The sequence below is a fragment of the Montipora foliosa genome, chromosome 3, assembly GCF_036669935.1.
Source record: "Montipora foliosa isolate CH-2021 chromosome 3, ASM3666993v2, whole genome shotgun sequence".
In the NCBI taxonomy this organism is placed as follows: Eukaryota; Metazoa; Cnidaria; class Anthozoa; order Scleractinia; family Acroporidae; genus Montipora; species Montipora foliosa.
In genome coordinates, this window is record NC_090871.1 from 66,983,124 (window position 1) to 67,008,986 (window position 25,863).

General features: G+C 39.3%; 1 protein-coding gene across 1 annotated transcript in view; it reads right to left on the bottom strand.

The window, feature by feature from the left end:
* Nucleotides 1–242: 242 nt before the first annotated feature.
* The window catches only part of LOC137998055 (phosphoinositide 3-kinase regulatory subunit 4-like), a 26,491-nt gene continuing 870 nt past the window's right edge, over nt 243–25,863 (bottom strand). The window contains exons 2-29 of the mRNA XM_068844451.1: nt 25,539–25,583; nt 24,093–24,293; nt 22,865–22,949; nt 22,296–22,633; nt 21,750–21,876; nt 21,265–21,340; nt 21,045–21,141; nt 20,385–20,467; nt 20,227–20,279; nt 18,942–19,331; nt 16,791–17,087; nt 15,979–16,113; nt 15,526–15,663; nt 15,056–15,147; nt 11,274–11,459; nt 10,344–10,539; nt 9,459–9,602; nt 8,746–8,953; nt 7,270–7,333; nt 6,692–6,751; nt 6,097–6,227; nt 5,729–5,813; nt 5,118–5,224; nt 4,312–4,416; nt 3,912–4,037; nt 3,372–3,529; nt 2,278–2,453; nt 243–1,585 (exon numbers count right to left, since the gene is read on the bottom strand). Coding sequence (XP_068700552.1) covers nt 1,378–1,585; nt 2,278–2,453; nt 3,372–3,529; nt 3,912–4,037; nt 4,312–4,416; nt 5,118–5,224; nt 5,729–5,813; nt 6,097–6,227; nt 6,692–6,751; nt 7,270–7,333; nt 8,746–8,953; nt 9,459–9,602; nt 10,344–10,539; nt 11,274–11,459; nt 15,056–15,147; nt 15,526–15,663; nt 15,979–16,113; nt 16,791–17,087; nt 18,942–19,331; nt 20,227–20,279; nt 20,385–20,467; nt 21,045–21,141; nt 21,265–21,340; nt 21,750–21,876; nt 22,296–22,633; nt 22,865–22,949; nt 24,093–24,293; nt 25,539–25,583 — 4,111 coding nt within the window. The 3' untranslated portion in view covers nt 243–1,377. The remainder of the gene's footprint in view (nt 1,586–2,277; nt 2,454–3,371; nt 3,530–3,911; nt 4,038–4,311; nt 4,417–5,117; nt 5,225–5,728; nt 5,814–6,096; nt 6,228–6,691; nt 6,752–7,269; nt 7,334–8,745; nt 8,954–9,458; nt 9,603–10,343; nt 10,540–11,273; nt 11,460–15,055; nt 15,148–15,525; nt 15,664–15,978; nt 16,114–16,790; nt 17,088–18,941; nt 19,332–20,226; nt 20,280–20,384; nt 20,468–21,044; nt 21,142–21,264; nt 21,341–21,749; nt 21,877–22,295; nt 22,634–22,864; nt 22,950–24,092; nt 24,294–25,538; nt 25,584–25,863) is intronic.

Consider the following 25,863-nt stretch of genomic DNA (forward strand, 5'->3'; position numbering starts at 1 on the left):
ACCGCAACTTCACTAAAGCTCGAAGTAATACGTGACATATTACAGTCGCGTTGCCTGCGCAGTAACGTTGCGCACAAACAATTAGCGCGAACGTCCTTAAAGGTGCGTTTATTGAGAGCTGCGGGCGATTTAGATTCTTTGGAGTATTCCTTATTTCAACTTATGACGCTGGCTTTTCAAATATTGCGTTTTTCCCCCTTTTCCTCACCCAAGTCACTCCTTACATCCAGAAGAGTCATGAATTAGCTGGACATCATATTTAATTCTTTTGGATATTTTCGATAATTACATCTGCATCATTTGTTTTTACATTTATTTGTAGAACATCTCCATTGAAACACTTCTGCAAAATGCGCACTGTTAGAATTAGCTTCTTTCCGTGAGGTTCAACAGCAAACCTTGAAGAAAGACCTTTCCGAAAGGAGTTTTCGACGTTTTGCGTTTAAAACCCCTTTCCCCGGTCTCACCTTTCCAAAGGAAACGCTAAGCCCTTGCTACACAGGCTAGGAACTAATCTACGACTGAACGAAACGGGACGACTTTATTTTGAAACGAAGAGACGTCCAGCGAAACGACTTTAAACCTCTCCCACAGAACGCGGTGAAACATCACCTTCATACAAAAATGGTAAATTAAACCTTAACCCAGTGCTGCTTTAATATCATATCCACCCTCCTCTTCTCTCTTTAACAACAAGGACTGCTCTCAGTTCAATTAAGTACGTGAAGCCCCGCGACAAATATATGCCGTCTTACTTTTGAAGGTTAACGATTCGCTTCTATGTGCCAGTTTCTTATTATCTGAATGAACCAAACTTCTTGAGCACTAAATTAAAAACTTAAAATACTCTGAAGGGCTACCTCATTTATAAAAGTAAATTGATTAAGAGAACAAAGCCACTTAGTACTATATAAAAGCTTTCTCCATGAACGCTTTCTTAGTTCAATACCTTGTGTATTCCTGGCCCGGGTATTTCGAAGCATGGTTAGCGCTAACCAGCCTTAAATACCATGGAAAATCTATAGGTTTTGGTACCTCTTAACCAACGGCTAGTGCTAACCAGGCTTCGAGCAACCGGCCTCTGAACGATAGCAACATAATAACTGCCATCATGAGTTTTATCGCAAGGGAGTACATTGCAAGGAAAACCCTTGATCACCTGCATGCACTAGTAGTAGTAGGTCCTCCAAGTATGCCCAACAAATAAATGGATCGCGCGCATTTCACGTTAAAAACAACAATCGACGAAAATTCGAGTATCGTTTAACGGAATGTTGACCCTTCTGACAGAATTCCCTTTCGCGAAATCGGGATTCCATGGGATGGCGGCTTTCGCGTCCCTCCACTCAGTTGCCGGTGAATCACAATCCGAACCTGTTATTTCCATATCTTTAGCACTCCGTCTCTGCCAGCCGATATGATGTAATTATGTGGTAATTTAGTGTAAGCTATGTCGTTGATGCATTCATGATGGCCCACAGGCGGATGTTCGGGTGCTCGCCGAGGGAGATCCTCATGTACGCTACCCTGACGTGGATTGTACCATACCTCTTGCAGGACATCAGTTCCGTCGATGAGGCGAGATCTTCAAAACAGAACAAAATGACTTAAAGTAACTGTCTAAAAGTGAGATTTTTTAAAATTTAATTCCCCAAATGCATTGAAAGCTCCTTTAAAAAGGCCATTTTACAGCTGTTTGCCTAGCCTTGGTCTTTGGATAGGAGTGAGGCCGAATATCAACGTTATTTTCCACGATTTTCCACACGTTTATAATTACTCAAACTAGATAACATCACAGGAGAATGATTTACAGGAATAAAAGCAATGAGGACGGCATCATAACAAAATCAGGTCCAGCATCGATGCCAATCGCAACCAGTAATTTTGCATAGAATTCTGTAAGGGCCTGAAACCAAAGAGGTCGTAAAACATATCTTCACTCGATTTCGAGACGGAACGCCTCTCTATTAAAGAGTATGTTAGTAAAGTTCCCATAACAGTTAGTTTTAACTTGCCTGCAAGAAAAACAAAATGTATTTGAACGAAAGGCGAGTTTCAATGAAAACGTTCCAATTTGCCACCATTTTGGCAAACTATTCGCCAAATTGGTCTTCCGAGGAAACAACTAGTATTCTTGAATTCTGAAGAAAACCTCAGACTGGCTAGAAAAGCCCCATCTTATCTATGCAAGAGTTTTTCACGTTTCAATTTCTTATGAGATTTCCATGAATTGTGTTATGACCAGAAAACTGACAAAAAGTAAAAAGCAATTCATACTTATATTGTAAGACCACGTTTCTCATCTTATCCGTGGCTGCTCCTATCACCATCTGTGAATGTTCAGGGTAAGCCAGGTCCCATAGTCGGACGCGGCGGTCTGAGCCCGCGGTCAGGATATAAGGACTTATTCCAGGTCTACTGGTACAAAGTGCGTGGACTGCGTGAGAAGAAACCTGGGAACGAGGAAATGAGGATGATTTCTAAACACATAGTTAGCAAAGTAAATCAGATCTTCACAATTTTTCTTGTCCAGGCCCCAGTTTCTCAAAGGGCCGGTAACTTTACCTGGTTGATAAGTCAGGATCTATCAGTTTTAGTATTTGCAAAGATTTCAAGATTTGCTTTCGTAATTCGTGAATATGCACACTCTTAAGCACATCAAATTAAATGTGTGCGAGGAAAACTTGGTCAACGTTTAACGTGAGTATATTTAATACTCTGAATAGTGACGGCTTATCCACTGGATTGAGTTATCCAGTTGTTGTCCTCATAGAGCGAGTTTCAATCGAGTGTCGTAAAACCAAAACCCAAGTCATTACTTTGGCCAATCAAAAAGGACGGAGACAATCCAGTAAACCAATCAAAACTCGAAGTAATTACACGTAGCCGACACAAAGCGCGGGAAAATGTGCACGCGCGAGCCACAATTGGTTTTGGTTTCACTTCTGATTGGTTGAAAAAGTGGCGCGAGAACTTTGAACCAATAACTGAGTGAAGTAATGCAACACCAAAGCAATTCGCTAATTACTTTCAACACTCAATTGAAAACCGCTCTATTGTTACTATCATTATTATTACTATTCACATTGTGACGGCTCTGCAAACCGCAGTCATCATTTTCTTGTGAACCCTGATGAAGAAAGGCAATGCCTTTTGAAAGTTTGGCTTTATATAATAAACACCAGTTACCGTTCAATCAGTCTTGCTTCGTTTTGGTTTTTTAGCGCGGCTTTACGTCGGCTTCACGACGACCCTGATCTTTACCTCGAGTTCCAACTAGATAAAATGGCTGTCAGTAACCGGCTAAATTAATGAGTGGTAACATTACAGGGCGGTCCATCTCGCATAGCGAACACCCTATGACGACAGACCTGTGTTTGCGACAGCGGTGGAGTGCCGCTTGCCCACAAAGCCTCCCGTCTTGATCCAGTCTCCAGGTCCCACACATTCACTTCGTTGTTTCCCTGAACTGCAGACACGATCCAGGACTGCTCGGTTGGGTGGGCGGCAAGGCGTCGAACGCGAGCTCCTGCAAACAAAAGAAGAGTTTGTTAATGAGGGCTAAAGAGTAGACGAATCCACAAACAGGAATGTGCCCCCCCCCCCCCCCCCAAAAAAAAAAAGAGTGGCACTCAAACATAAAATTCATATCTTCTCGCAACACCGTGTAATATCCTTTATGTATGATAATTGTATTCTGGACAACGTATTTTTGGCAGCTCCAAAACGTCGAAGAAAGCCCAACCAAATAACTTACTCACCAAAAAACAAGAAATCTGATAAACAAACCTCTACGATGGGAGGGATTTGCTAAAGGGAGTTAAAATCTCAGGCCCCAGAAAACAGGAAACGGTCGAAGAAAGCATATCCAAATAATCCACACAAAGAACAAGAAATCTGAAAAAAAATACCTCTTGGATGGGAAAGACTTGTTATGGGGAGTTGAAATCTCAGGTCCCAACAAACTATCATGCCCGAGCTTGTTCCAACAGTCAACCAACTATGACAAGGGCCAACTACAAATGAAGTAATCACACCTGTAACAACCAAACAAAATCGTTAATTCAACATCATTCATAAAAAAGAAATGTCAACAAATAAACTGCTTCAATAATATTTCAGCTGCAACTGAATTCTCGGTGAATTCATGTGATGTCATGGCCGCCATGATGCTGTAACTTACTTATCTCTAAGGAACTGATCTCTTTCCTACTGAAGAACTTTTCTTTTGCTTCTCTTATAGAAAAAGTTCACTGATCACGTGAGTAAAAGCCAAGAATACGAAAGGACGGTTATAAAAAGAAATATTACCATGTGATGGCTCGTTTTCAAGTTTCCAGGCCAGCTTCGTTGATCGAAGATCCAATCCACTAATAAGACCGTGAGAAGTTGCATAGGTTAGGACGGATTGAGAGCCTACAAACAAAAATCTTGGATAAGGAGTCGGTGATACATTGCAAAACAATATGAGAATGTAATTTTGGAGCAATGTTGGCTCAGTACTGAAAGCGCTCGGCACAACGTATGTATAACTGAGTCGGACTTAGTTGGTTTTCTACTCTGCAGTAGCGAGAGCTTTTTCGCGTTAATGCCTCTGGTTATTTAAATAAGTTGACCAAATTAGACTGCTTCTGGAATATAGGCGAAAAGATGCTGTTATTGATTTCATTATTTTATTTTTTAAACAGACCATGTCATGTTCCCTTTTAATGTTTAATTATTTCCCATGGTGCATCACACGCGACAAGCGACAAAATCAACACAGACGTTCAATGATCGAATCAAAAGCTTGTGCTAGATCAAAAACGTATCCGATACCTGATTTATTCTAGATTAGAATAAATCAATTTCTGGTCAGTGTTCTTCAATAGTGCATTTGATGATATTCACAAGTATATTAGCGCCCCGGAAATATTAAATAGCATTAAGAGAAGAAAAAACACATCGGTTGCAGGTATTTTATAGGTTAAGCGGTCCGTATTGTTGGATTGCCTGTGTTCACTTTCATTGGCCAGAGCAAATACTTCGGTTTGGTTTTTGTAACCCTCAAATGAAAAGTTCTTAACTTTCTGCAAAGCATTGGACAGTCTGCAGAAAGCTAAGGAACAAAATATTACCCGTTTCGAACTTTGCCATATCAACCACCATTCCTTCTTCTTTAGGGTCAACTTTCTTCATGAACAGTGGTGTGCGAGAGGACGATTGTTGACTGCTCTGTTCGATCCTGCCATTTAAAAGTAGCAAAAATAAACCTGAAAATTATGACACTTTTGTTTAGAGATTTTTGGATGAGGCCACCATAAAACCGGAGGCCCCGTATAATTACAGCTCTCGTTTTCGAGACTGTGTGACGTTCAAGAACCAACACATGAAAAGTAAGGCATGCAGGGTTCCGGTGTTGTGGTCTACCTGTGCCACCATGTGCTTGGCCTGGCGAGAATGTCTGGATCGGCCGAGAGGGCTTCTGAGAGAATGAGACCACAAAAACTAAATACAGCAACACACAGCAACATACACCAAAGCCAGGCTATTTGCCGGGCGCTGGAACCTTCACTAGGAGAACTGAGAAACTAAGAGGTCAGTCTCAGCAGTAACGTTTAACGCTATTTTGAAACCAAGTGCTGGGCTTGCATTTAATTTGAATTGTCCCCAATACTGCTCCAGCACTATAAATCAGTTGACCGTTCATTTCACACTGTTGTTTCGAAAAGTTTTCTTTATGGCTTACCTGATGACATCGATGCGTCCTTCATCGGAAGCAAAAGCAATGGAGCTTGAACCTTGGCAGAAAACCAAAGCTTTCATCTTACAGCCTACAAAATACACAGCGCAGATTTCAGTTGAGCGTTGCAAGAGGTCTTTCTTTTTGCAATTGCTCAAAATTCTTCGCCAGTCTCTCAACCGATCAAAAGCAGATTAAAGCAATCGTGCTTGTTCGTACACGTTGTCCAGTGCATAGTGCCGGATCTGTACATTTGCGTCGACCTCTGTCTGACTCGCTGAATTGATCAGTTCCAGAGAATGCTGTGACTCGCTCATTGAGTAGTGAGGTACTTTGAGGTACGCAGAGTTTCATTTTATATAGACATACTATACCTGGTCTACTGTGTGTTTGCCGTGATCGGTTTATCAAGCTTCGCCCATCAAGTTTCTGCAGGTCCCACAGCTTCACTGAACCGTCGTCTGAAGCAGTCGCAAAGTGCGAATCGTCTGGACTCACTTGAACCCTGAACAAACAACACACAGATCAGACTTTCAAAGAAAGTTCGCGAGGAAATTGAATAGCCGAAACGAAACGTAGCCTTAAAACGGTTTTCAATCGGCTGCCATGAAACCAAGACTTATAAGAACCAATCACAACGCACTGCAAATGGCGCCAAAAGCGGGAAAAAGAGCGCGCGCAAGTCAGCATTAGTGATTTGTTCTTTTACGCCTAATCAACTGATAATGTTGAAAAAGATTCAATCAGTTTTAAGCTAATCACATACGCAGAAATGAAAAACCAAACAAAAGGCGAAACGACTTTGGACACTCAAATGAAAACCGATCAACTGAGTTGATCAAATACGTAATACACGGACAGAAACTTTATTTTCTAATATTTAGAAAAATTCGTTTAAATCACAATGTTCACCCGCACAAGAGAGCCTTTAGGCCGCCGACAATTCCTACGGAAAAAAGTTTCACTGACCGATTAACAGCAGCTCTGTGTTCGTGAAGATGTGCTACGAGACATCCTTTCGGCTGCCATCTGTTCACAAAAAAGACACAGTTAAGAGTCATTTCACTGTAAGTTACGGGCAAAACTAACATCAATGTGGGCTTACATATCAAACCTTTACTTCACGAATCATGATACCAACATGCCTCGCTGAAATTGAATGTGAACTGAAACCGGTAACTTTAAAAGGTGTGCCTCCATCTTCACCACGCATTGGTTTGCACACGAACCCAGATTTGACAGAACTGTTTTTCAGAACGACATTTTGCGTGGTGAAAACATAGGCGGACAGTTGCATCCATTCGAAACAACTAATATGCTCCTGAGCTCCGTCTTCCCGCGCAACATTTCCACGATGATCTTCGTAAGCTATGGCAAACTACTTTTGCGGGAATTCCCAAACGAAAACTGCCCTGCTCTACTTCCGTGGTGGTGACCCTAACTGTAGCAAATGGATATTCATTCATTGGGACTCTTAATGGAAAAAGGGGAGGTACTCAACGTTTGGTTTGATCGGCATTTAAGTTTAAGGAACCAAACAAACCTACCGAGCTTGGAAAGGTTTATTTCCTTCCGCAAGAACACTTCTAAGAAGCGCTTTCTCTTTCATGTCTAAACATTCGTAAAAAAAATATATCAGTATAATTATACTTATATTAGTATAATTTCAGCGGTGAATATAAGAATTTAGTGTTATATTCACCGCGCTACCCGGTGAATAAAACATTTTGGAGGCGCGGCTGCTAAGCCAATCAAGCACTTTTCGTGCCTTTTATCTTGTCAAGTAAAGATATGATCCTCGCAGTTATGAACGCAATTTTTACAATTGCGTAAAGAAGCCTGAAAAATTCAGAACTTCAACGGGGTTTGAGCCCGTGACCTCGCAATACCGGTGCGATGCTCTAATCAACTGAGCTATGAAGCCACTGACGTTGAGAGCTGGTCATTTGTGGACTCTAATGCGGTTCCCGCGAGGAATGAATGAACGATGAAATGTAATTGCAAAAATTGCGTTCATAACTGCGAGGATCATATCTTCACTTGATTTCATATCCGCAGTTCATATATGATCCATTTCATATATCATTTCATCGTTTTTATCTTGTTTTAGCCCGTTGTTTTGCACTTTCTCGATATTCACCGCTTAAAATTACACCAAAACAATTATTCGCCTCAGGCTCAGTAAATATTGGGGAATATTTACCGAGACGTATCACGAATATTTACTGAGCCTGAGGCGAATAAATGTTAATTATTATCTGGCTAGTGTTTCTGGCCGATATAACGCGCGGTGTGATTGGCTAAGATCAGCTAAGCGTTATGGTCTTATTTTTCAGTAAGGCCCACGGGCCGATTATGGATTATGCAAATAACATTTTCTTGTTTAGAACCGTTCTGTTAGCCATATAATAAGCAACTTAATAACCTAGACCGTTCTGTCGTTTCAGCAAAATTTCAAACCTCGGCCTAGCTGTCACTCGGTCAATACGGCAAGGCGTCAGTTTGAGATTTTGCTGTAAAGACCTCACTCTCGGTTATTAAGTAGTTAGTAATAGTTATCACTAAACTTTCCCCCGTGTGCAGAATGCTGGTGGCAGACTGGAACTTAAAACTGAAATTTTCCATCACCTCACCTTGTGGTCGAACTATCTTCCCCAGGATGCCTTGCGCACCTAAAGAGTCCTACTGAGACCACACTGCGCGTTATGATCACCTGAGATTTTGTCCGGTTTATACAATCTTTGTATACAACAAATAATCTTTATATCTTCGAGGGGGCTCCTAGGATGCCTACTCGGGGGCAATAAGTGTTAACTACAGAGGTAGCCTTAACTTGCGTGAATTTTAAGTTAAGGTTAGGTTTTTTGGTTTGTTTGCTTTTAATAGGGGGAGCACTTTGTGAAGTTTATTGCCTGCATTTCCAGACAAATGTGATTTTAAAGTTGGTGTAAAGGATAAGTGGACACTTCATATTGCGTACATCGCATCGCTTTCAACCCTGGAAATATCTGAATTATAATTACCTGCAGCATTTTGATCTCTTTTGTGATGAACCAAGTTCCGAAGTTCCAGTTTGCATTTGGCATACCGCGCTTGCAAAGGGCTCTGGCCTACAAAGTCCAGAGCACCTGGAGCTGGAGGTTTATTTGACTGGGAACTGGAGTCTGATCGTGGCGGAGCAGCAGACTGGTTACCAGTCGATGCTGACGGTGCTCCTTCGTGATTGGTGTCCTTAAATACAAAAAGGAATATTTTCTCTGAGCACGGAGTGAAAAATGCAACCAGGAGAGTGCAGCGTTACGATTTCATGGAAATTTAAAAACGGAACCGTTGACAACTTTTTCGATTCCAACAAGGATTCCAGAGCGTGCTACTCAGTTCGCGTCTCCGTCTGTTACGCATTTTTACCATTCCGCTGCTGGCGAAAACCAGCCTTGAAGCACTGTTTCCGCTCACCGGAAACTGAGCTACATGAAATGACCTTCTAGAGCAGAGAATTAGTAATCTCTGGTGAGCTGTTTGTAAAAGCTACCGTCGCAACAATCACGTGATCTCTGGTATAAAAAAATGCACTTGCTCTACTTGGCATCCGGCATACGACCCATGCATTCAATTGGGTTTTTTCTCATTTGTTCGCATAATCGCTGGTGTACTGTGGTGGATTAAGTAACTCTAAAGAGCTGATGGAGGTGCTTTGTTTAACAGGTCAACTTAAAATGTTTAACAGTTTTCTTACGCCTGCAGTCGTTGGCAGTGAATACGTTTTTCCCAGCGGTGATTTCGGTCGGTGTGCATTAGCAGGGACTGATTCTCTCCTAGACGTCACCATGGCAACAGTGGCACTCTCCATTCCACCAAACATGTGGTGCCATTCAGAATTCTAAAAAATAAAAACCAAAATTGATACCACCAATTATTAAGTTTGATGAGACTAACCATGGTTACCTCTAAAACAAAAGAGTGGTAGTGCCTTTTACTGCGGCTAATTTCCCATCAATTTCAAAGATTTTCAAGACAAGTACCGTTGACAATTGGAAATTGAAAATGCTTTTCTTTCAGAACTAAGACCATGGATTTATAGCAATATTTCTTGTTTACAAACGTTGACGTCACATTTCTTTTGAAATTCAAATCTGCCAACCATGGAACAAAAGAAGTCATCGTTTGAACAGCCAATTAAGTTCTAGTTGGCACGGAAATGGAACTGATTTTGTTTACCCAAGGAACACCTTAAGAGGGCTCAGGAGCTCGTTCAACATTTGTCCATGCATTCCGGATCAAATGGGAATTTGGCAATGTTGGTTTTTGAAGAGAGGGGAAAACCGGTGAACCTTGGAGAAAAACTTCTCGGAGCAAGGACAGAACCAACAACAAACTCAACCCACATATGACGCCGGGACTGGGAATCAAACCTGGGCTACATTGGTGGGAGGCGAGTGCTCTCACCGCTTTGCCATCCCTGCTCCCCAGGGGGATATGGTCTCTTAACACTGGTAAAGACGTGAGTATTTATGAGTCTTTAGGAGGTGAATGCATAACCAAGGCGAAAAATGACTGAAGAGAAGTGACAATAACTTATTGTTGTATCTTGTTTGAGTAAAAAAAGTTCTCATCAGCTTACCATTGCAGATTGCTCGACCACAGATTTCCTGTTTTTTGAACCTGCTTTCTTTGCTGAAGTATTACTGTCACTTTTTCCATCGTTTGTCTTTACCAGCTCTGCGTGTCGCCTGGTCACCACTTTTCCTGTGGTAAAGTACTTGAGGTTCACATCTCCTTTTGTCACTTCATCGTTATTTTCAGGCTGTTCTATGGCACTTTAACAACAACAACAAATAGTTTATTTGTACCACACGAAAATAGAGATAAATGAAATAACTAATAACCTCAAAAAAGGCACAATGCCCCCTAGAAAATACCTAAGAAGCTAATCAAGCAAGGAGGCAGAATAAAAAAAAATATTTATAAAGGTAAACGTAGATTCAGACAGGCAAACACAAAGAGAAAGTTCAACAACGGAAAAAAAGTGCAAATTTAACGAGGACCACAAGGACGTAATAATTATTTATCTCTAAAAGATGAAAAAAGACCAGAAACAGCTAGGACAAGAAAGGACACAGAGCTCTTCCCACCCCCATGCATGACCGACCGACAAACAACTACAGATCAAACACGTTGAATCTAATTTTTTAAATGGTTTCTAATTGAGAAAACCATTCCACGATTTCTTCGCATTGCTATACATGTACTTGGTGAGTGAATTAAAATCTTGTACCACATTCTCAGCCGATCAGAAGGAGAATTAAATGGCTGTAACTGCTCGCACATCTTCCCACTCTTACATGTATCCCTGGCTGCATTGCCTTGTGTTAACTGGGTCGATTGCCCAAGGCATTAAGTTCGTTTCTCTCTGTCACATAAATATTGCCTCAAAGTCTGAATCAAAATGTTGGATGAAGCTAACCGATTGATGTGGGTAGGGTAGGAATGCTGAAATTTAGGAGATCAGTGCTATCTTCAGTTAAATTTAAAAAGGAGCCTGAACCCGTACCTAGATTTGGCTCGGTGTAACTTCAGAATAATATCCCTGAGAAATAATAGTTTGTCTTCATCTTCCTCTGTTATTCCTTGAGAATGCAGTTTGCGGAACACAGGAACAAGTGCTTCATCTGTAATGTGGTAATTTGGTCGTTGTCCTGGACGGCACAAGTTACGTACCAACTGTCTGTCCTGCAAGCTGAAAGCAATTTTGAGGAAATTTATGCAAGGTGATGATTTTTTTCAACCCTTGGCTAAAATAATTGTTCATATATCAATCTACTCAGAAATACCATGGGTGCGTGAAGATTTTTTTTCAAGGCTTAAGGGAATCGTATGAATGAAACTTTATTTAATCACGGCCAATTCATCAGCTATTTACAGAAAGATCAAAACTAAAACTGCTCAATTATAACTATAAACTACACAATATTAAAAAGCTTCTTTCTGTGAATGCCGTGCCTTATAGAGCTTTACTGATTTCGCGTTTGAACGACCTGAGGGATTCCGCGCACCTAGCCTCATAAGGAAGGCAATTCCACAGTGTGGCGCCACTATAACTAAAACTATTTTTGAAATAATTTGTGCGTGGCAATCTAACGTTAAGTTTATTCTCAGAGTCCCTCAAATTGTAGGCTTTATTATATCTCTCAGATAGTACGCGCGCTGTAATTGGCTAAATTAGCGGGCCGTATTCTACAGTACGGCCCGCTGTACAGCCCGCTAAATTTAATATTTCGACAAAACATCATCAAGCGAGTTTTTCATGTCATTTCTGTTGCATAAACTTGTACTGAAAACTGTTTGAATCTTGCAAGCAACTAGTTCAAACTTAACAGCCAAGAAGATCACTTTGACTAGTTTCCTTGCCCGCGCGTCGGTTAACCTCAGAGATATAATAAATATCTTACTAACCTCGTTTTCTCGGTCCGTACTGTAAGTTACGGATCCTCGTTTTTAATCCTCCTGTCCATAAATCAACGGGAAAAAACTCGGTCCGTAACTTACAGTACGGACCTCGAACTCGGTTAGTAAGAGGTATGTCTAAACGAATAGTGATCAGTTTCCTTGTAGAAATCTACATAAGGTTCAACATCAATATCAATTATTCTGTGAAGAGCTTTATATAAAAAAGTAACGTCATAATTAGAGCAACTTAAAACGTGGGATGCTCTATTCTATTCTGTAATTTTTGCAGCTTGTCTTGTAAAGTAACCCCACAGGTTCCCCAAACAGTACTACAGTAGTCAAAGTGAGGTTGTATAAAAGCTTGGTGTATAAGATGTAAGGTCGCCGGAGGAACCAGGTGCCTAACAAGTTTCATGGCACCAATTCCAGAAGCGATCTTTTTGGTTAGCTTTTCAATGTGGCAATTCCAGCTGAGTTTGTCGTTAATTGTTATACCAAGTGATTTCATAGTTGCAACCTGTTTCACATGAGTACCGTTTCATAAAGATTGAGGGGGAAGCACCAATGTTATTAAGCCTTTGGCCAGATCCTATCAGCATAAATTCTGTTTTGGTCATATTTAGAGTAAGTTTGTTTGCATTTAACGAAGTATGCACATTCAGTAGGTCCTCACTAAGACATGATTCAATGCTACCTACATTATTATCTGCATATGTCTGATGCGTATCATCCTCGGTTCACAGTGTGACAAACAATTTGGAAGGTCATTTATATATAATAAGAATAAGAGTGGACCGAGGATGGTCCCCTGAGGGACCCCGCAGGTCAATACACGGCTGTCAGATAAGGACCCACCAACTGAGCATTGTAACATTGTATACGGTTCTCCAAATACGACTGAAACCATTTTAATGAATTTCCAGATATACCATAAACGTCAAGCTTAGATGAAAGAATCCCGTGGTCAACGGTATCGAAAGCTTTCTTTAGATCTAGGAAAATAACCTAACCGCGTTGACTTTCCCGATATCAATATTATATGCCCAGGAGTCAGTTGCCTAAGCAAAGCTGTAACAGTCGAATGAATCGCACGAAAATCCGACTGATGTTTACATAGTATATAGTGCTCCTCTAAATAGGCATATAATAATTATTGTTCGTAAACGATTCTCTCAAAGACCTTGACTACAACATGAATAACTAAGATCGGACGATAGTTAATTGTTTACGTCGTCTCGATCGCCTTGCTTGAAAAGGGGTGTGACTCTAGCCGATTTCCAGTCTTCTGGGAGTTTACCCTGACTAATAGATTGATATTTAAAAATATCTCATATGGGCACATAAATGAAATCGGCACACTCTTGAATAAGCCTCGCAGATATTCCGTCCAGGCCAGTTGCCTTAGACTTGTTTAGTTTGTTCATGAGTGAAAACACTTTGCTTGCATCAGTTTGATGGAGATGGAACCATTTATCTGTGCGAGTGACATACATTTGGTAGTCTACGATATCGGGGTCAATCTCACTGGCACGTTTTGGACCAATGGTGGAAAAATGGTTATTAAACTCGTTTGATATCTCTCGTGTATCGGTTATCGTCAATCCATTAATTTTAAGTGACGTCACTGACGTTTTCCCAGATCTCCGGGACGTTAACTCACTAATAGTCACCTGTGTGCTCATCAAAGCTATTTTGTTTGGTTAATCTTATTTCTTTGTTGGTTACATTATTTGTTGGTTATATTCCGTTGTCTTTCGTATAACATCCAATCACTGGGAGCATTCGATTCGATAGCTTTTATTTTTAAGATGTCTCGTTTATGCATTAAACCTTTTATTCCTGATGTAATCCATCAGGGGCACCCAACGTCAATTTTCGGAAAATATCTGTTCGGAAGACGATTTGGGATCTAGCATTTTCGAAATATTTGTTGTAAAATTTCGCGCTTGCCTGCCTGCCCTAGGATTTTCGAACATCTAAAATATGGTATAATTGACCATTTTTAATGGATTTTTACCGTAAAAAGGTCGCCTAGAATTTTCGAGAGCCCTTTTTCTGGCTGAAATTTTCGAAAAGGTAGGTTTTGATCCCTATAATTTTCGGATCACTAGACTTTCAGCTAGGAAATCCGAACAGATGAAAAATTGTTAGGGGATAAAAATATGCCTATATCTACCGATTAAATACTAGAATACGTTTGACAATGCTATGTTTAAGTGGTTTTGAGTTATAATCTCGTTGGGTGCCCCTGATCCATGGAGAACTACGCGCGCAAACGCGCTTCGTCCTCAGTGAAGCGTGTTTGTTGGCTATGGCCAAAAATGTATGTTTCCATTCCTACCACATCTCATTTGGATCGCACAATGCATAAACGCTCTTCCAAGATTGGGATGAAATATTATTTCGAAAACTTTGTCTGTCAAAATTCCTAAAATTCCGACAAGTTACTGTATTATTACCATTAGACATCCCTTTCAGAGCTAGTTTTTTGTACGCAAAAACCATGCTATGATCACTAATCGCGACATGACGGACTCCTGAACATGCAATCTTACCCACACAATTGGTATAGATTAGAAATTAGACGAGCTAGGATTTATTCTTGTCGGTTCTGAGATGAGCTGCTGGAGTCCATATACATCAGCAATACTCATCAGTTTAAGCGTGTTGTTGTCGCTTCAGGTAGAAATCATATCACAGTTGAGATCCCCCATGACGAAATACTCTACATTTTCACTATCATTAAGGATTCCAGTAGAAGTGTCTGGTGGTCTATATCATGTGACAACATTCAGCACTTCCCCAGCACAAAGATCTCTTGAACCTGGTGTCCTGGCATTATCCTCATGCAGACACACAAAGGATAGTCAATGGAAACACTCTCACCTATCAAACAAGCCAACAACATGTTGGGACTTGATGATGAAATCGTACACACTTCTGTTGATGGGTTCTTTAAGGAGGCTCACAAGAATCACCTAGCAATGAATGTAATACAAAGATTGTTTACAATAATTATGAGTGTCAATCTGCTACGAAAATGTGCTATGAATGATCACAGTATAGGACAAAAACTGAAGGAAACAGGACGAATACAGAGAAAGAAATTTGTATTCACTGATGTTTGATTACAACCCACAACGTTGTGAGCTGCGTTCTGTTCACGAATGTCATCATCAGGTGGATTTTGACAACATTCAAGTTGTAGGAAAAAAGTGACTTTTTCTTGAAGCTTACATGGTTGCAAAAGACCTGAACCCTGGAAATGACCACATAGTCGTACCAAAAGTCTACAAATGTTTATCACACCTTACTATGGACATTTAGTGTAACTCTCTAACTGTGTGCCTTGTTACCTCCTTGTCTACTTGCACAATCGGCTGCTTTAGGAATGGTTGCAGCAGAGGCAACAGGTTGCAGTGTACATCAGCAACATTCAAAGTTTTTGCCACAGCTGCTACAAATCCTACTGCACCATAACGGATCCACATATTCTGTTGGGAGAAAATAAGTAATGAGTAATATCCTTACTGACTGCCCTCTTGTGGGAAATTTTCAAGGTCAATTAATTAAGCAAATGATAGAAATAAAATCAAGAAGTTCTAAGAATCCCATCCGACAATAGGGAGACCAGCTCGCTATTTGTGAGCACAAGTTATTAAAAGGTCGTATGGGAAGAGGCTATTCCAAAACAATTAGTCACTGCACAAATTAGGTGCAGACAGTAACTAGAACCCACTTGGCCACACAGCCAACATTCAATTGGGATAATGCTATTGCATGATGGAAGCTCGATTTAGAGCACTTACGGGATGACACAGAAAGGGAACAATCTCAGACAGAAGCTCTTGTAATGTTGGTTTTTGAAGCAGTCCTAGTTCTGCCAGACAAGTCAGAGCATTCAATGCTTTACACACAACAAACTCTTCTGTATCACTAAAACCCTGAAAAACAAGAAAGTCAAACATTATCTTGATGAAATACCAAGCAAAGTTCAGTCATTTCAATCTACACCAAAAATGCCCTCAGCTCAGAAGCTGACATCAATGGAAGCTGATGATGCCCTCCATGCATCCAGTACAAGAAAAAGCTAAACCTGTCATAGAATAGAGAAAAGTTTCAAATGATGTGGAAGTCATGAAGGATCATACAAGGGATCCTATCTTTAATAACCAAATAACATTATAAACTCATTCAAATACGGATATACATACATATGTTTTCAAACCCACCCACACGAAAATTTGCTGGGTTTATATCAAAATGCTAACTGTAACTAAAGTTAATTTTAAGTTCGTCATGAACTTATATTTTTCTGAGTATCCCTCAGTCAATTTATCTTGTTATTATTTTAAAAGTGTTAACAATGACCATCAACTTTAATACATTTTAATACATGGTGAGATGTCATGTTTTGACAATACAAGTCTAAGCTTCCATGAGTCTTTGATCACTATGTCCAGTGGCTTAGCAGCTAAGCTAGCAGTCAGGGGGTCCAAGGTTTGAATTTAGTTAGGAGCAATCATACCTTCCATTATTGTACGTCTCTTAATTTGTCTATCTTGGTTCAAGTTCTTGCAAATGTATTTTCACGAATACATTTGCAAGAACTATTAATCACCTGTTCTAGGAGGGGTCTGAGCATAACAAGGCTCTGCCAACCAACATAAGCAGCTACACCAACAATACTGTCAAAAAACGCTCCTCTCAATTGCCAATCCTGTTTGTCATTCAGGAAAGTGATCATATGGGACAACAGTACGTCATTTGCCTTCTGCCGACCAAAGAATACACAGAGCTGTGTGATGCCATTTTCAAGCAGTGTCTGTTTGACAATATTTTCTGGATCACTCAAAAGTGTCACAACTTTCCTTTGAATCAGTTCATGAAGTGCTTGGAGTTCAGTGTCATAACTTCCCTAAAAAAGAAATGTATGTTATTGTAATAAAATTATAAATGCAACCCCAAGCTTGTCACTCAAAACAGTTGCTTAGTTTATAAATGAAACCTAAAAATAATGTGAGTTTTTCAGGTTAAGAACTATCTTATTTCTCAACAGATGTATTAAAGACAAATTTAAAGGAGGCTCAAACCAGTTTTGACACTTTCAACAAACTTTACTATTTGGAAGGATTGAATCTACCCAACTGTCATGTAATGGCAAATGTGGAGGTACCAAATGAAACACCAATAAATGCTTACCAGTAACAAGATGCACTCATTAATGTGACGTCATAGGTTACTATGACAACAAAAAACCATCTAAAAACGCCCTTTCATTTTGTCTTTTAACACTTATATCTAAAAAACAAACTTGGCGACCCCTATTTTTATCGCTGAAAAGTGATAGACAGGCTAAGATGAAATTGCAAAGTTATAGAAAATTCTCTGGAGTGGATTAAGAGCCACCTTTTTCAGTTGTGAAGGTGGCCATGAATCTGCTACAGAGAATTTGTTACAACTTTGCAGAGAGTTTTATCTAAGCCTGCTAATCACTTTTCAGCAATACCAAATGGGGGTCTCCGAGCTCGTTTTTGAGATAGAAGACAAAATATACTTGTAGCCTATGGACATTTTTAGATGGCTTTTTTTGTTGCCATGGTAACATATAAGGTCACATTAATAAGAGCATCTTGTTAAGTAATTATTGGTGTTTCTTTGTAACATTCCCTTAATGTGAAACAGTGTTGTAGAGTTTATCCTTCAATTAAGACATTCCCTCCAAATTGTTGACACTGGTTTGAGCCACTGTTAATAAATATACATAATACCACTTATTATATGGAGGAGAGTGTTTTACTGGGAACTAAACCACTCGTAGATTCCATACGCCACTACATCTGGGACCCGAGTGGCGTATTTTCCGTATGTCACCTTTGTGAGTGTCGTATCGTTCAATGACGTCACGATTCCCGCCTTTTTTTCCCCGCCTTTTTTATAAAGCCCAGCCGTATTTGTAAAACTTGACTACTTTGAAACACAATAAAATCGGAATTTATCAATATTTAGTCTCCATATAATAAAAAGAACATTACAAGTTGGCTCGAAGATATGAATTTTATGTTCTCGTGGCAAGAACAATATCTCACTCGTTCGCTTCGCTCACTCGTGAGATATTGTTCTTCCCACTCGAACATAAAATTCATATCTTCTCGCCACCGTGTAATATCCTCTATATCTCTAAAACTCTGCATGGTCTATACAGAACCAATTTAATAGGACATTTTGTGCAGTGCAATACAGTGATTTCAAGCTGAATTTGATAACCAAACTGTATTGGTATCCTATTTTTTGTGATCTGTACTGTAACAGCATTTTTTAACTTCTTGAACTGGGCCACAAACTTGGTGCATTCATTACGATGGCATCCAAGTATAAAAAATACTGGTTTAAGTCATATTATATGATTGAATGCTCAGTTTGCACCCTTGCAGATTACAAAAAGACAGACTTTGGCTGACTAATAATCATATTATTATAATTACATTTGTAACAGTTATATATAGTTACATGCCCTGATCAAATTCAAATGTATCAGGACTGGGATACAATTCTGCAGTTGTTGCCAGTGCCGGATGTTTTGCTAAGATTGTCGAAGTGAAAGTCTAAAATTAATATATAACAAAGCACTTAATGTCTGGTCCCTTGGGAAACTAATTAGTTTTGCTTTCCCTTGAGTCCTGGGACTCCCAGGAAAAAAAAACTGTTTCTCTGGGGACCACACATTATGTGTAATACTGTAACACCATATCATTCATCATTAAGTTATTACCTGATACTGAATAGGTGAGTCATCATCCTCACTGTTCTCTTGATTGGCATAATCTAGCTGTGCCATTTCCAGAAACTTTAAAGCAGTCTCTGCAAGTGATGCAATGTTCTCGGCATATGCAATTCTCACAATGACTTCCTGATCCTGAGTCAGCCATGATAAACTTGGCAACACATACTCTGGAAATATGTTTGCATCACTGCGAGGCAAACTACGCACAAGTTGCAGACACTGGCTTAAAATCTTCAGGGCCTGAGCTCTAACTTGAGGCAGTGGATCATTGACAAGAAACAACATGTAGGGTAACAGCCGCTCAAGAATGATTTCATCACTGACATGCCGAGCAATCTTCAGGAGCAATTCCAATGCAGTCAGTTTGGACACACAGTACTGGGAAGAGGAGATGAGCACATTGATTGTTAATTTCTTAATGGAAGAAACTTATTGGAGACAATATTAATAGCAATGAATATTTCACTTGGTGTTCCCATTACAATCTGGAAAGGATTTCATCAGCTATTTCTCAATTATTTCATAGATTTGAGCAGGGATGTTTCTAAGCACCAGCTGCCAGTGAAAATCGCTGCTTGAGAAAGGTGTGATCACCGGCTGAATTTTAGCCATTGATCAAAGCGACTGAAGAGAAGATCGCAAATTATTCTCTACACAGTTTAAAAGTCTTTGATGTGTTAACAAAAAAAATTGAATATCTGTTAGACTAAGGGCGCGTTCGATTGACCTGTTCCGGAATAAGAATACGTGAAGTGATGATTTAAAACGGTAGGTCTAGCGTTTTGATGCAACAAGGATGGTAAAGATATGTTTAAAATAGCATTTTAGCAAGTGTTTGACAATTTTCATGTGAATCTCCTAAAAACGAAGGATTTCTAACTTCTATTCCATGTATTCCTATTCCGGAATATGGTCAATCGAACGCACCCTAAGTATACCCTGTATTCACCATCTCGAAAAATGCCGGGTGTTGTGAGACACTGGGAACAATCTTGTTACCAGGTCCTTTTGATGCTCGGAGCACCAACTTAACCACCTCAATAGAATCTTCAACTGGATGAATTTATTCTTAGCTACAGCTCTGTTTGAGTACCCCAATTAAAAAGTTACCAATTTTTTTTCCAAATAAGTTACTGATGAAAACTTGGTCACTAGTTCGTACACGAAGAGTTTAAATGGGTCTTAAGTTCCATAGCTTCCTTTTTCCATTCTCCTCTGTACATATTATCCTCCTAACTCTAAAACTAATGTATGCAATTTGCCAATGACTTACCTTACAACTTCTGATGCAAGATGTGAGAAGGGAAACAATGATAACTAGACAACCTGAAATGTCACCAACAAAACACTTAATAAACAAGGTATCTTCAATGTTATTAGTAATTTGGAAGTCAACTCATAAAAATAAGAAAAATTGAAAACATTTCTTACCATCTTCATCAGGAGTAGAAATATCATCTGCATCATTTGTTGGAAGTAGCTCTTTCAAAATCTGATCAATATCTCGCTTTATTCTAAAAATCAAACCAAATTAATGGGTGGGTGGGTTAGTGAGTGATTGATTCCCAGGGGTTCCCCATTGACGAGTAAAATAAGTTAAGTTTGGGCTGGTTTGGGTGTCAAAGGGTCAAAATGAAAGTAAACTTATGTAAAGTTGCAATTAACATCAGTGCATCAAAAGTGATTTCTTCTTGTATTTTCAGATTATTTACAAATAATTGCCAAATTTTGAGGTGTAAGCAGGAAAATGCAGACACCAACTGTATCAAGTTGTAGCAAATGTTTTATTCATTTTTGCTTAACAGAGTAGGTCCTTTTGGCTGCAATTAAACAAAGTTGCTGAACCAGTTAAAAACTAATTGAATCAATAGCCCTTTTCATGGTAAGTTTTTCTCATTTGCATTACAAAGTAATCTAGCATGTATGTGAGGCAATTTCAGGGCCATTTTGTAGTTTTAACCCGAAATTGCCTCGCACCCACGTTAGATTACATTGTAATGCAAATGAGAAAAACTTAACCGTGAAAAGGGCTATTAGAGAAAACAAAGTGTTCAAAAGGGAGGAAGCTTCCTTTGACAAGACGTTAAATACCTGGCTATCTTTTCATCTGCTGTAAGAACAGGAAGCATAGCAAAGTTCCTCATGTAGTTCTTCAAAAAAGTGTAAAACTGCTCTGGAAAGATGACCCCTATCAGAGAAGACAAAATCAGAGAAATTTCTGACAGCAGTAGCAACATCAGCAGAAATCATCTACAATGACAAAGAAAGCAAAAATGATGACAGAGTGAGAGCTGTTGGTAGGGGATCTTACCTCTGTATTTATTCATGAACTCTGCTGCAGATAACCTGCTTTTTGAATCTTTGCTGATCATTTGTTGCACTAATTCCTAAAAATACAGACTGCTTTCAGAGAGCGTTTTTTTCATCTGCTTCAAAAGTAGAAGCTAAGATGAATATTATTGAGAACTTTCACGAAAATTTTAAGAACTCTCTTTCAACTCTTCTGCAATCTCAATATCCATGAAATATAGCAAAACTAGTAATGACAAGAATAAAACCAGCATACAATTAATTCCAGCTGGCTGTAAGCTGTGCTCTAAGGTCACACATGGACTGTATAGCGGCAGCAAGGAGTGCCACAGTATGTTTTAGGTTCGACTTTGTTGAGCTGCGTCAATGCTGTATTTGCAACAACAATTAGCAATGACAATTATTATTAAATTATTATTATTATTATTATTATTACTATTATTGTTATAATTATTATTATTAAAATGTTCATGAATGTGTTCATACCTTAATGCTTGAATCTTCAATTTTAGACAGAGTTGTAGAGGGATCAAAATCGCCATTGCGGTAGGAAAGAAGCTCTGACAGATCAAACAACCTGTTGCCCTCATTAAATAGCTCAGCAATTACACAACTACAAAAAAATCAATGGATTTTAAGTTTTCATAATTAAATTATAAAGTTTGAAGTTAACCGCTTGTTCCAAACAGATCAGCAATGAAGTGAGGTTAGTATTCATGATATTGATCATACCTCCTTCCTTCCTGCTACTACTGGAAAAAAAAACCCATGAAGTCGGATAATAAAGTAAACGAAATTCCCTTACTTGACCTTAGTGGTTCAGTTAGTATTGTAGTTGGCATCTTTGAAAGCAGAAAGTTAAATGTTAAGAGAAGAATGGCCCTTTTACGGGTAAATTGGTGGAAAGAGGTCTTGAATCCATCAGGAATGGAATTAAACACTTCAATCTACATGTATCTCGGAATGCTGTGTATCAACCTGTTACAAAAAGCAGTGTTATTAGTAATGTGTTAACATGTTATTCTGCCTTACCCAGCTGAAAATACGTCCATCTCTGGAGTCAGATTTCCCTGCTGATGTCGAACAAGGTCCATATCTGGGAGGCTGGGATCTCCACTGTTTGACTGTCTAAGACCATTACCAGCCGTAGAAAGTCCTTTGGATATCATCTGATCTGCCTGTCTGGAATCCAAGAACCTCTCTGGTGCAATGTAACAGCTGCGACGTCGAGATGTGTCAAAGAAGAAGTTGAAGTCTGCAGGGTTGTCCTCAGGAAGAATCGCAGGTTTGAAGCTTGCAATGTCTGTCAGCAGGACCCAGTTCCACCCTGTCACCATCACGTTTTCTGTTTTAATGTCTCCGTGACAGACCTGGTGCAGAATGTTAAGATTTTTTATTACTACAAAAAGTGCATCCTTAGATTCATTTCTCAATATTTTGGAACTATGCTGCAAATTGCAGTGAGACTATAATAGTTGTCTCCAAAAAAACCTTGACCAGTTGGGCACTAGAATTCAGTTTTACAATGGCAACACAACAGGCAGGTTTTTCAATTTGTCAACAATGTTGGTTTAAGTTTATTTCAATGTTCTTTCACAAACCTTCACTGAGTGACACTGGTTCAGGGCACTTAATAACTGGAACACAATCCATTTCTTTTCAATGATGTCCAGGAAAGGCCTGGTGCTACAAAGAAGACAAAAACACTGCAAGTTTTTTAAAATCGCTCTCTAAAAAAAAACAAAAACAAAAGATAGCTAATGACCATCGATATCATAATGATAAAATTCTAGGAAAGGATCCCTGCACTGGACACTTAAGCCATTGACTCCTGGGGGTTCCCCAGGCCATTGACAAGTAAGATTGTCTGGCGTTAGACAGAGTAAAATACTAAGTATGGCCAGTTTGGGCCGGTTTGGGTATCAAAGGGTTAATTAATGGGACACAGTTTTTCAGTGAGTGATTAACCAATTGACTCATGGTGGTTCCCCATTGACGAATAAAATCATGTGGTATTAGACAGAGTAAAATACTACGTATGGCCGGTTTGGGCCAGTTTGGGTATGAAAGGGTTAACAGAATAAACTTGAAGAAGCAAGGTTGGTTCATTCAATGGTTACTAAAAACTGGCATTCTCCCAGTGCGAACCCCGATTTGGTTTTAGATGATTCAAACACTGGTATTTGGTCTAAGGGAAAAACCAGATCACCTGGGAGAGGAAGTAAAACCTTTTAGAGCTGGTTACAGAACCAACAAACGTAAACCACATCGTCCACATGACCTTGAATCTTGGAATACCACCTACAATCCTGGAAAAAAGTTGTTGAGACTTTTGTCAAGTTTCGTCTTTTTCGACAATGACAACTACAAAAGCGCACATATCCTCCTCCCCCTACCCCATCCAAGACAATGTTGTTTGTGAAAAGGTGCAACTGACAGGACTTGTCAACATTGTATGGGAGGAGAGGGGATTCCAAAGTAGAAGATTTATGTGGCATAAATAAATTGTTTACATAGAGAGAAAATTGTCTCAACAATTTTGTCCAGTATCGTAGGCCACGTGGAAATTGAGCGCTCTCGTCATTTTGCCAACCCTTCAACTAAATTAATCAATTATGCAACAATTAAGTGCCTTTATCCTGTTATTCTATCTAGAAATTGGTTTGCCACATTAACCCATTGACTCCTGGGGGTTCCCTATTAACGAGTAAAATCGTCTGGTGTTAGACAGAGTAAAATAAAAGTCTGGCCGGTTTAGGCTGGTGTAGGCGTTGAAGGGTTAATGCAACAACTGAAAATATTTCCAACCTTGTTGTACTATACACTAACCTTATTCTATCATATAAATTGTCTTTAATAAATGGTCTGATCAAGAGACTAGCTTTTTCTGTCAGAATTGAGTAATTGAAAGGAAGAACATTTGGAGCACCAACAAGGAGGTTCTTGATCTGTATGAGCTGATCTTGGTAAGTCTTTAGAGGAAGTGATGGATCTTGAATTGCAAAGACCTTCACCACACAGAGGCCTTCTCTGTTGAAAGAAACAATAATTAGTTAAAAGTCAGCATGTCTAACATAACGAAAATCAGGAGACAATGCCATGAAATTAGAGTTTTTTGCAAGATAGGATGGTTAACACAATAGGTACAGCTGTACAATGAAGAATACGCAATTGAACCAGCGACTGGCTTATAAAGCATATGATTATTTGCAGGAAGATAAGATTTATATCTGACACATGTATCATTGATATCATGATTTTTTCAATATCACAGGAAATCAAAATTGAAGATAACCAGATCTAATAGTGAATATCCATCTGTAATTATTATTGATTTAGACATGAAATTTTGTGCTCCACCTCATTCAGCAAAAACAAAACATTCTAAATTAGTTTTTAGAACTAAATGGTGCTCAATGCTAATAAGGCAAACAAGAGTTTAGAGCTAATTTGTAAAATGGGCACTTAGCCTTATTTGTAAAGTGAGAGTTTGACCTATGGGTTTGACGTGCAGGTCGTTTTGTTCCTTAGGTTAATTTGCAACTAAACTAGGTCATTTTATTTCAAACTAGGTCAACTTGTTTCAACCTAGATCAAGTCGTTTCAACCCAGGTCAGTTTGGGGCAGGTAGTCAAAACACAGGTCACAGGTCATTGTTTTACCAATACAGAAACAGCCCTAACCGTTTACAAATGCTAACATTAGGCCTAAGGTTAGCTTTAATGAACGTTTAATAGGATACTTTCTGTACTGGTAAAACAAGGATTTGTGACCTGTGACCTGTGACCTGTGACTTGTGTTTTGTACTTGCCCCAATTTGGCCTCTAGAGGTTGAAACAACTTGATCTAGGTTGAAACAAGTTGACCTAAAATCTTGGACAAAACTGTTGAGACACTGACACAAATTCACCTTCATTTTTACAAACCCCTACTTACATTCTACTTCCCCCTCCCCTGCCCCCTCAGTCAATGTTGTTGCTATGCATGTATTGTCATCTGTCCTAATGTATATTTCCGACCAAGATAAATCAACATTGAGTTTGGGGAGAGGGTAAAGGACAACTTTTAACAGATAATTTTCTGGAATACCCAAAATGTCTCTGCTCTCAACAGTTTTGTCCAAGATTGTAGGTTGAAACAATATGACCTAGTTAACGTTTGATTGCAAATGAACCCAGGGGACAAAATGACCTGCAACATATCTATGAGATCTTTCCTAAAAAAAAATAGTCATACATTCAACAACTAAGACCATGCACAACAATTTTAACTTACTTGTGTTTTGCACGTGCAACTTTAAAAAACCTTGTGCTTCCCAAGCTACCAAGGAGAACAATAAAACAATTGATCGAAGAAAGTTAAGCATTCAGCTAGCAGAGTAATAATTGACTTCAACTACTGTGCCAACCAGAGCCAAGTTGCTTGAAGCATGGTCAGTGGAAACGGTTTAACCAATGGTTTGTACTGGCCATTATAGTCCTATCCATACAACCTACCCAGTGCCTTACATTTTTGGCTGACAAAACAAAAGAACCATTTTACCCAAGTGGTTGGCACTTTTGAGAAACCAAAGAAGTATTTGCAAACAAGATTCTTACCT